Source organism: Phycodurus eques, chromosome 17 (assembly GCF_024500275.1).
Source record: "Phycodurus eques isolate BA_2022a chromosome 17, UOR_Pequ_1.1, whole genome shotgun sequence".
Classification (NCBI taxonomy): Eukaryota; Metazoa; Chordata; class Actinopteri; order Syngnathiformes; family Syngnathidae; genus Phycodurus; species Phycodurus eques.
The window spans coordinates 20,293,959-20,306,075 of NC_084541.1; the positions used below are offsets into that span (position 1 = coordinate 20,293,959).

The window sequence follows — 12,117 nt, forward strand, 5'->3', positions numbered from 1 at the left end:
TAAAACAATGACAAACACAATCAGGAGGCTTAATAGCAGCGAGAGAAGTTAAACGCAAGCTAAACAAGACAATTTGCCAATTTGGAAAAGACCGACGAGAAGTTAATCACACACACCAGTGAGACAGTTTGACAAATGCACCAAACTAAATCTATCTCTTCTTTCAGTCATCCGGGTTGCATAATGTCCTGCTAGCCTGCCGGCTGTTTACGCAGCAAGTGAAATTCGGATTATTTTGACACATTTCTCTTGTGCCCGGAGTGATAGGTTAGTCATTCCTGAGCTTTGCCACGGCTCACGTCGCTCATTTTCACAATAACGTGCCGAGATGATTGAGAAGTTGAACCGGCTTATTTCCTCTGATCGCGTGTCGTGTCGTCTGTAGGGCGGCGACCAACAATTATTCCCACGAATGACTAATATGGCGAGAATTTGTTTCGATTGATTGTGTTCCGCAAAACCGGTTTTAAACGATCTTCCCTTTATTCAAGAACAGGACGTTACTTCAAATGGACAGTGCGCAAAACGCACAAGCATAAATTGATGATGTTGCAGTCGCCAGGATGTTCTGTAACGTCAGAAAATCGGCAGAAATGTTGATAAAAGATGTTCGCAAATGTGTTTTTATGATGAAACACCAAGATAATCAGTGTGCTTTATTATGACATTAAGTCTAATTGTGACTATTTACTGCTTCATTATTATTATTATTATTATTCAGGATTTGGACAATTTCAAGTTAAACAAGGTGGCTAAACGATGAATGAATGATCAAAAATGGTTATCCATTCATTTGATAATCGATGAGTTGTCGATTAATCGTTGCGCCTCTCGTCATCTGCGAAACCTTCTCTCTCTCTCTCTCTCTTGTATTACCGTGAAATGATCAGCGGTGCGAATGAGGAGGTGCTTCGCTTTCGAGTAGCAACGAAGCCTGACGCTGTCCTCTCGCTGGGTCACCGGATAACGACTGTAAACAAATCCCTCACGGCAAATGTCCATTATTGGCATTTTTGATCAATAGATGGCGGCCTCCGGCGCGTGTGCACGCGCAAGGCGTCTGTGTGTGCCCGCTTCCGGTTTGTTCCCGAGTGGAAAAATCAATTCCCGCCGTGGTCACAGACGCAGCGTTGTCATTGTGACGTTGCGTGCGTCGTATAAAGGATTAACGCACGCAAAACGAAAGCATCTGAAGTGACGGAAATAAATAACGGAAAATAAGAACCTGTCACTGGTACCCGGCCGGACCGATCCCAGGAAACCTGTGCATCCGTTTGTGGCTGGGCCTTAGCCTGTATCGACAGGACGTGAAGAAACAAATAAGATCAAAAAGAAATTCCTCATGTCCGAAATGCAAACGGCAAAGCTGCGTATTCCAGCGCAGGTTTTGTCGGTTTTTAGAAGGTGAAGCTGAAGGTGAACAATAGCAGCTGTTGGTCTTGCCAGGATTCGGACAATTGGACAATCTACCGAGTGGACGACGGGCAACTTGGAGCGTAGACTAGCGAGCTACTTGCCACTCAATCGTAAAAAGGCATCAGACGTTCGTGTTTAATCGTAATGTAAGGCGAGATGTCAGTCCTTCGCGAGCCAGAATGAAACGCAACGCAGCTAAAGTAGAAATGTACTTTGTGTTCAAACAGCACACAGCCTTGATATCTTCTCGACGAGATGGCAAAAAGAGCATGAGGCGGGAATGAAAACAACGCGCTACAATTTACCGATGAGTTATCCCCGCGTCACAAGCGGCTAGCTAGCTAGGCCAGCAGCTAGCTGGCTCGCCGCAGCCTTCAAGTGCAATTTCTGTTAAATACCATTTTAGCACGTTTATGATGAGCTGCGAAATAACAACTGGAAGCTCTCCCATCAATTGGAATGAAACAATCCCACACCAATCTGTGCTGCTCCATTGTTGGATTTCATTTGAACTATACCAAAATATTAACGCCAGTCATATCGTCAACACATACGTGAGTAGATGCGATGGTTTAGCACGTGTTGCTAGCACCCGGGGCGAGTCCAACGATGTCGCCCCATAAGTGTCGTCGTGGAGCTGCCCGTACCGGCCCCCGCGCACCCGGCGGTCCGTTGCAACGCTGAATTGTGTTTTATGAATTGAATCACGTTTAATGTGTTTTATTCAATCGGGAGCACGCGACTTCTGCTAGTACGCCTTACCCCTATTTTTTTTTTTTTTTTTTTTTTTTTCATCTTTCCAAATGTTTTCCAAAAATCTTTGGCCGCCCAGCAAATTTCCAATTCAAGTGAGCTTTAACAGTTGCTGAAAAGCTAAATATAAGATGATGCAACCGTACTCACCGTAATTTAGCCGTAGTTTATCTTTATCGTGGTCCTGTTCCCTGTCAGAATATTTCGGGCAGCTTAAGCTTTAAGCTTTCTCTCCTCCGTAAGTTTGGCATGCGGTTTCAAAGACAAATGGCTAGCGTTATGCTTCAGCACTTCAGTGTGTAGGGTGAATGCAACACAGACGGCAAGAAGCCAAATCTCTCCTTCGTCTCCTTTTCGGTTCCGCACCAAAATTGGGACATTTCAGTCTTGGCAAACAATTCTCAGTTTAGCCCGAGATTTACTGGGCACGTCCAGTGTTTTCCCCCCGTTATGGTCATGGGTGGGTTGGAGCCGATCCCTGCTGATGCAAACTCCACACAGGAAGCTTCAAACTCTTTGCTAACCACAAGGCCAACATGCTAGAGGTTATTCCGCTCAAGATTTCTCTTTCTGGCCAACTGCAATGTGATGAAAGTCCCGTCGAAGTCTATTAATTATTGATGCCATTGATATTTTTTGTCAGTCCCCGACCTTGTTTGCGCCGTGGACTGGTTTCACGCCGAGGCATATTTCGACAGACGGGTATAGAAACAAATAAAAACAGATGATTATTAAAAATACGAGTGGCCATGACGCTAATTGTCGTCGTAAATTGTGGGAGTCCTGCACGTGTTTGTCCTCAACGAACCGGCCAGTCTCATCTTGCCTTCCGTTCATTTTTGGTCAAATATTTGCACACGCTAGTAGCGTCCATACAGTCGGTAATTATATGCTACTGACATACGTGTTGTAAATAACACCATTGTTGTAATGTTGCTTTCGATTGCACGACACAACTTCTATGATGAATAAAGTTCTCGTGAGTAGACGGTTGTTGTCTACGCGGTATTAGACTACAGTTTGCGAGTGTGCACAGAGATGCGGTGCAACGGTGTGGGTCATCGCGAAGCTTAAATGCCTCCGGATCCCGCTAAACGAAGGCCGTGCTGCGGCTCAATAAATGGCCCTAACCACCGTAGCAGCTTTGGAATAACACTTGACTGATGCCACGCTTCCGTTCGAGTGCAAAAGCCAAAGCCACTTTAAAAAAAAAAAAGGATTTAAATGCTACCTAAGAGCCCTCACTAGGTCGGCACGCTCGCTCCGTGTGGCCCGGACATAATGCAGCAGAATGCATTCTGCTGCGGCCAAACGGGTTTGCGGCCAAGCCGCCGGCTGCGTTCGTCTCTCAACGCGCGCATCAGAATGCGCTCGCGTGTCAGCGCCGCAGCAGAGCAACATTGATGACTCGTGACGAGTCGCGCTGCAGTGACGCTGTTGTGGCGACGCCACGTCGGCCTCACGCGGGGCTGCTTTTCTTCCTCTTGTCTGAATGCTCCCTGAGATTATTCAAGGACGCAGGGGAGTGACTCAAATATTGACATAAGTTTGCCGTGCAGCTTTACTGAGTGGAAGGTTAAAACATTTTAATTGGCTTAAATGAAGAAAAAGGAAATCCATATTCATTTGATCAGTTAAGAGGTATTTACTTCCAGACATATTTTCCAAAATGGTCAAGAAAGAGGTATGCAGACCCTCCATTTTCATACAAGCAATTAAAAAGTCAATTTTCCATCATGTCACTTTACAGTGTTTTAAATTCAATGTTTACTTTTGTTTTTTTTCCCAATCATTTTTTTGTTGCGCCAACTTGTCCAAGGCCCCCAGGCCAGTTGAAGAGAAGCCGCTCCAAAGCATGACGCTGCCACCAGCATGCTTCACTGTGGTTACTGCGCAGTATGTTGTTCTTTTGGTGACAAGCGCTATTAGGTTTGCAACAAGCATACCTGGCGGAAAGTTCGGCCTTTGTTTCATTCGACCGTCGCAAAATCTCCCAGCATGCGGGTAAATGTGCTATGGTGCAATGAAAAAGATCTTTTTTTTTTTTTCCCCCTATCACAAACAGCTGTCACTTGAACGGGGCTGTGTAGACATTTTTCTAGACACTGTATGTATGACAGCAATTGAGCTGCAAAAGTCCCCATGATGCATGTGCAGCTCTCTGTCAAATCAGTTTAGGTTGTAATTTGTTGTTACATTTTCTTCCTCGACTTAGCTGCTGAGGCAACATTGCAGTATTGAACATGGCGTCTCTGCGTTGATTTTGCAAGTGATGCATTCTTTAGGGGGCAGAAGAAGAATGTGCTCTCAGAGGGCTCCTAATTGAATTCATTGTTAAGTTATTACACTGAGCTGTTTTCCATGCAAATTCTTCCCGAATATTAATTTGAACAATCATTTACATTTTCCCTTTTGGAGTGCCTTCTGTAAAGCCTACCAGCACTTTCCAGCCTCCTTTCTCCGCCTCCTGTTGTAGTGGTCCTTGGGTAATTGTATTACTGTGCATGGAAAGTCGGCGTAGGTGGAGTGTTAGCAGGCTTTTCACTCTGCTGCAGTGAAATAATAAAGTGTACTCTCCCCTGCAAGCCTCCAATAGCCACAGGCTTTGTCTCTGTGGCGCTGCTGTAGATTTTCTTCCGTCACGTCGCTTCAGCTCGTGAGCCGCATCTAGTTGCGTTTCTCGGCTAATCCGGCAATGAGACATTTGCACCCAATTTAACAGTGGGTAAATACACTGCGTGTAAGTGTTTTGCAAAGCTATTATGTATAGAGGGAAATTCAGCCAACGGTTTGCCGCCTGAGGAGGAACACCACATTTCAATCCCAGCACGCTCCCGGTTATCTCAGGGTTTGGTCATCTGGAACAAATTGCACCACAACATGAATTAAGTGAATGTAAATCACTTCGCTGGAATCGCACAGGCATTATAAATGTACTGGCCACCAAATTAAGACCACCTGCGCAATTGCCGCAATCCAATCCCAGAGTAACATTAAACAACAACAACGACAACAACAACAAAACAGCCAGGAAGAAAACCGCACGGCCCTTACTGAATCTGTGGCTACGTGTATTTGAGCTTCAACGGGTGGAATGAATCGTCTTTGTTGAAATGCATGATTGAAACAAGTCTTTCAAAAGGAAATCCAAAGTTATGACAACATTGCGTCAGTACCTCGTTGCACTTTTCAATGCTATCTGCTGAAGCGTTGCCCGTGCAGTGTTACCTGAAAGTTACCCTTGAGGCGTTCACTGGATTAAAAAGTGGGGGGAAAATAGGTGTACATTTGGAGTGCATCCCTGAAGGTAAAAAGGCCTTTTCGCACTGCACTCAGCAGAGCGCAGCGCGCCGTTGACCAACACATTCACTGCGACGGTGCGGCGACAGAACGATGAGTCGAGGTGGGCGTTTGCCGTCGTGGCGACTGGAATAAAAAAAAATATATATATATATATTTTTTTTAAAAGAACGAAAAAAGACTGCTAACAGCAAAAAAGATTTCGCCGGACTTGTGCAGCAAACGGCATGGAGAAAACAGTTGACTGTGATTCGAACGATACGGGAGAGCAAACGATACTACTGAATATTTGTCGCACGTACAATGCATTTAAGGCGTCCGCGAGGAACAGCGGGCGGCCGACGTGAGGACTGAATAAAGATGGCGTGCCAGCACTTTGGTCAACGAAGCTGACTTGCGCGTTTTTCTTTTTTTTAGTTCTGTGGGAAACCAGAGGAAAACTCTCGCTGGCATGAGAAAACAAGCGTGCTTGTGTCATAAATGTTGTTGTACATGTTTTTCTTCTTTTCTTTTCTTTTCTTTTGTACTTTTCTATTTCTTATTTTGGATGATTGAGTTGAATCTTTTTGTTGTTGAGTTTTTCATTTATTCATTAGTCTTGTTTAAAAGTCAGTGTTAAGAGCACACAACAAACCATTTTCACCTTTTCACATCACTGCAGCTTCGGCTTTTCTGCTTTGAAAATCAAAACATGACTGACATTTATTCGCGTACGTTACGAGCTCGTCTTGGATGCCTTACGTTGTTAGGAAGATCATAGAATTCTGCTTTGCAGGAGACACATTGCACTTTAGCTTCTTTTTGAGTGTGAAATGATTATGGTATACCGAACTGAAAAATGTAGTGTTGCACTTTAAAATGAAAGCAGTCCAATGAAGACCTAGGAATTCACTCAATCACTCCGTTTCCTACATGAGCAAAATCATTCTCAAAATGATGCCGAGTCCCCACCACCGCAACATTTCAAATTCTTCCCGCGGGCCGGATTGTACTCGCAAGCGGGCCGGTCTGTGTTTGACCCAATTGCTTTAGATGCTCAATTGAAACGAGAGACGGAGAGGAAAATGTGCGTTACTCTCTCCGACCGTACGATGATCCCATTCCCTGCGTCACTGTTTCAACATCTACGGTATATTGGCGGCGGCGGTGAGCCTGCGTTCAAGTCGACAGGCGGATATGGCCTCGCGCTTCCAGCGTTACAAATCGGTCACTCGTCGTAGCCCTCTGACACCTTAGGTAACCCCAGGCTAATGTTCCGTGTTGCTCGGGAGTACAATGCTGCGAATGTACTTTTCCCACCCGAAAAGTGGAGCTGCTTTGTCACGTTTTTTGTGTGCAAGGTGGCATGCCATCACACTTCAATCCTCTCACCTCACCTACCATCTCAGTGTGAATCCTTTTCTAACACGTCTCATTTCTCCTCTTGTCTATACAGAAGGATGTAAGTCCCTCGCTGTGTTCCATTTCTTCCCCACCTCAGCTCTGAGATGCGCACGCACAATCGCTTCAGAGCAACATAATGGAGAGTTTTGCGACATTCGAGAGCCTCGCGGGTCTCTGGAAAACGGGAGGCGGCCACAAAGCTTCTGCTTCTTCCTTTTCTTACCTTTTGCGGTGCGACAAGACCTGAAACAAAGGAAGCGAGGATGAGGAGGGATGAACGGCGAGCACATAAGACGGTCCCCTTCATCCTCCCTCCACTTGATCGGGTACATCTGCATATTCAAAAGAGATCGCAATTCAACAACAGACAGGATCATCAGCTCGGAATGAATTCCAAAACAGATTTCGTGTTGTGGTTGTAGTTTGCCGCGCTGCGTCAATGGAAATGATTTTGAATGTAGAAATTAGGCAGGAATTTGCAAGTGTGTCATAAACCGCTCGAATGTATGAGTACTGAATTCATTGGATTTTCCTCCCATAGTCTAATTTATTGAGATGTACCTGTAGAAGTGAGTCGAAACTTGGACGGGAGCCTAACACAGCACAAAACGTTCCACCGGCACAAACTCGGCTCCTGTAATGAGGGCGCCGCTCGCTGCTATTAATCATGTCCTCAAAACCCGTCTTAGAATTATGGGCAGCAGCAGTACAAAAAGAAGAAGAAAAAGGGGGGAAAAAAAAAAAAAAAAAAAAGCTCTGCCTCCTTTCGGCGATAAAACAAATGACGGGTATCTTCTTCGTAGCCGATACTCCAAAGTTGTTTCGTTCCCACAGGCGCAGGGCCGCCTGTGCAAAAACTTTAGCGCCGTGTCAAATCGGACGATCTGTTCTGTGGATTTAGTTTTCCACTCGCGACACGACCTGAGCAGCAAAAGATGCTGCAGCTTCAATTCAAGAATTGTCACTTTTATGTTGCGCCGACATGGACGAAATTGAACACCCACGAACAAAAGAGAAATCATCGACAATGAAGATGTGCAGCCTTGAGATACGGGTTTACTTCATTCTGTGACCGCACTCGTAACTCAAGACAACGCGTAACTCAAATCAACCACTGAAATGCAACTGTAATGAATCCATTCCGGCCCGTCCGACGAAAACAAAAATGTTTGTAATGTTTTCTCTATGACATTGTACTTTAAAAAAACATACAGTAGTGACATCATTAAATTGAATGTAAAGCGTGACAGCGTTTTTGCTTCATTTCAATGGACATGATGTTGCTCCTTCTGCTCTTTTCACCTTGGCCACGAGGGGGCAGAATTATACAGAGAGGGACAGACACGAAGAAGAGTTTGACTCAGCGAGCTGCAGTAATAGTAATCATTTTCCACAGAGGATAAAGAATATATGCTAGTGAGTTTTGTTATTTTGTCTGTCCGCATGTGTTGCGTCACAGTTTAAGTGCAAATGTCCGTCGCTTAAAGGGTTATATAGCATCGCAACACCAGACTTATTTGTTAGCCCGTCTGTGGTGTTTGGCGTTGTTTGTTAGCAGCCCAAACAAATGCTACGAAATGGCGGCGAGCGGACCGCTGTGTTGTAAATGGAACAAATCCCAAAGTTTCGATAGCGAACGTGGCTCAGCGGAGAAGGCCCGAGGGGGTTCGGTAATTGTCGACTGTCGGAGTGTCCCTTCGGTGACGCGCCTTTCCGTCTGTGTCGCCAGTCTGCTCTCAGTTCTCCCGAGGGGTCTACGCCATCTTCGGCTTCTACGACAGGAAGTCCGTGAACACGCTGACCTCCTTCTGCGGGGCGCTGCACACCTCCTTCATCACGCCCAGCTTCCCCATCGACGCCGACGCGCAGTTCGTCATCCAGATGAGGCCCGGCTTGCGGGGCGCCCTTCTCAGTCTGCTGGACCACTACAAGTGGGAGAAGTTTGTCTACCTTTACGACACCGAGAGAGGTAAGAGCTCCTTTCCGGCCCGAACGCTCGCCTTCGCGGCATCTGACAGATGACAGTTGAGTAGAGCTGCACATCTGTTCTTAATTACAGCGTGCGCACGATGAGTCTCTCGCACGTAAATCCAACTCTCCTCGATCATCGGATACGTTTCAGTCGACGCCTTTAATGATCCTAAATTGCTTCATTATAGCGTCGAATGGCATCCAGCGAAGTCGGTCTACTTGCAGGTGCGGCCGATCTGCCGCCTCTTCTCATCCTCGGCGCTCTCTGTGCCTCGTTGGGTCGCTTGTCATTTACATCAAGATATCGCGTACGCAGCACATCGTATCTTCCCCGCGTGCCGCACGTCTCCCTGCTGCACTCACGCAGGCCGGCTATTCACGGACTCGGCTCTCGGAGGGTCCACATCCGCGGACGCCGGCTTTCGACTGACCCACGTTGTTGCCGCAGGGGAAATCATTTTATTGATTGATTGATTTTTTTTTTTTTTGGGTTGTTGTGTCAACGTATTTGAGTCTTTCCTTGTTAGGAATTAAATACACGAACAGTCGGAAGGTTACTTACTTTTATCAATGACTGCTGTTCAATTTTCAGTAAGTGAAGTTTGTCACATTTGATGACTAAACAAACAAGGATTTCTCTTAGAAACCTCAGATCTCAGATCAGATACATTGACAAAAGTCAACCGACAATGTCACAAAAATGGAATCAATTTGGTGTGAAAATCAGATTTAAAAAAAAAAAAAATCATCTTAGCATCAAAACCTGTCCTGAAAAAGAGAAACATGTCATTTTTGGTGACAGTGTAGCAAAAGTCAGTTGAAAAAAAAAAAACATTTCAGAAGGAATGTTGTTATAACCCAGTTTTAATATGGATTTTTTTTCAATTTTTCCAACGTGTCTTCTAAGAGCATACTGGAGTTTAATGCAGTTACTTTTACCACTGATTCAGATTTTCACGGCGGACGAGCGGTTCGCACTTCACAGTTCTGAGGTTGAGGGTTCGAATCTGGGTTCCGACTTTCCCCGCGTGGAGTTTTCATGCTCTTCCTGTGCTCGTGTGGGTTTTCGGCCACCCTGAACTGGATCAGCAGTATGGAAAATGGATGGATGCTGTTTTATCTCCGCATACTCAACAGTTCGGCACCCACCCCACATCTTTTAAAAAAAAAAAAAAAAAAACATATTCCAACACTGATAAATGCTTTATTCCCGCTTCTTATTCAAGAAATGTGGGGTTCAAAAACAAAAAGGCATGCAATTATAATGGCAGTGAATTATGGCCAGATTTTCAATATTCAAGCGGGAGTCCACGCTATACGAATTGCAATATACCGTCTGTTTAACATTGTGAATGAGGTGCTAAAGTTCACATGCAGAACATTTTGCTCGTAAATGTGCCAGCGTGTTCGCAAGTGCATATTCCGAGTATTTTTAAACGGACACAGAGCATTTCTAGGACAAGAGCACTCCCTTTTCCATTGCCCCCCACCCGCCTCACTTTCCATATTTCCCTTTCAGGAGGGTGTCTAATCATCTGCTCACTCATGAAACGGACTCTCGAAAAAGATAACACCAGCAGAAGAGCAAATGCGCTTTTTTTGGAGTCTTGTTTGAGCTCATTCGAAAGATGGCCCCAAATTTGGGCGGACGAGGACGCTTGTCTGGTGGAGCCGGCCGACACCTTTTCCGCGGCAGATTGCAGAAGCTGATCACGAGGCCGCCGCTGAGACGGTGACAAAATGACGACGCTCCCCCGATCGCGATCGTCCTTCTCAGAAGAGCGTCGCGTCGTCGGCCTTCCGTCTTCAAACGCAGTGTCAACAGCGCAGATGAGGATGGATTCCCACATGCCGCGCAGCTTGTGTTTACCGAGAGGCGCGTTAGCCTTCCGATGTTGGCCTTTGCCGCAACGCAATCACCACTCGTTCACTTGGCGGCTCGAGTTTCTGCAAAGAAAGACGAGTCGGGGCGCGAGCGGGAGGCTCCGTTTCTGTTCAGATGCACGGGCGAAAGTATTGAGACAAGGACTTAGTTCATACGTTCGTCAACCGGCTCTTAGATTAGACCACATACATCCTAGTGAGCGTTATTTAAAAAAAGACAAATACAAATCTGTGCTGCCAGATGATTTGCGGAAATCGTTTTCTGTTGCGATATGAGTTTGGTGTGCAAGAATTTGAGAGTCCTAAAGTCGTCAGTCGCATCAAACGCATTCAGGAGGAAGTCGAATCTCGCAGAAATTCTGAAAAAATTCATTGGGGCGATATTCAAGTGGGCCAATTATCACTTCGAGCGGCATTATTCAATGGGAAGAGGCCCTCACTGTAGTGTCACACTCTCTAAAATGACTTAGAACAATAAAATAAAAAAAACTCGAACTGTAAAATTGGATTTCGAAGGCGTGACAAAACTGAGTCCCATAGAAACCATTTCAAGTACGCATGTTTGAACCGCACATTTAATTTACAAATGTATCGTTCAAATTGGAAAGCGTAGCGAGCGCGTGATTGGCGATGCCGACGGCGACGGCGACGGCGATGGCGATGCCGATGGCGATGGCGACGGCGACGGCGACGGCGACGTCTCCCCGTGACAGCAGTCAGCAGCTGATCTAAAAGCAACTGACACACCGACTACGATTCGGGAATAATGAGTTTAGTCACCCCCCCCCCCCCCCCCCCCCCCCCCTCCCCCTCAGTCCTGCTCCACGCCGCAATGTATTGTTTGAAGATGATGAGTGAGACAAAAGGCGCAGACGCAGACGGCCGGTCTCTTCAAGACGGCAGTTTCGCAAAAAAAAAAAAAAAAAAAAAAAAAAGACGAGAGAAGCGTCGCACGTTTCTCTGCTGCAGTGTGACGTCATCCGCTTTGAAACGTCCTCCGTCGGCAGCCTGCCGGCACAAAAGACTTCTCGACATCTGCTCTTCGCCAGCTGGCCGCTCGACCGGGACCTTGCCCGGTTTATTCCCGCGCAGCTGATTTACTGCAAATTGTACTTGCCGTCATGAGCAATTTCATTTTGCCAAAAAAAGAAAGCTTCAACCCCGCGCCCGAATCGCTTTGCATTTGCGTTTGATTTCTTCATTTCAACATCGCGATCATTGGCTAAATGGAAAATAACCATAGTGTTCACAAATGAAACCACAGAAGAAGAATCTATAATGGTAAAGACCATAAGGGTACGCTTTGAAAAAGTTTAGAAATTGCTTAGAACACATTCTAAAGCACTAATATTGCTCATATGTATCATACGCGTTTTATTTGTACATCTTTGTACATTTGTGTACGTCCTA

General features: G+C 45.8%; 1 protein-coding gene across 5 annotated transcripts in view; it reads left to right on the top strand.

Annotated features, from left to right (window-relative positions):
- The window catches only part of LOC133415624 (glutamate receptor 3-like), a 53,371-nt gene that overhangs the window by 2,622 nt on the left and 38,632 nt on the right, over positions 1–12,117 (top strand). For all 5 annotated transcript variants that reach the window (XM_061701806.1, XM_061701809.1, XM_061701808.1 and 2 more), the window contains exon 3: positions 8,582–8,821. In XM_061701806.1, the coding sequence (XP_061557790.1) occupies positions 8,582–8,821 (240 nt within the window). The remainder of the gene's footprint in view (positions 1–8,581; positions 8,822–12,117) is intronic.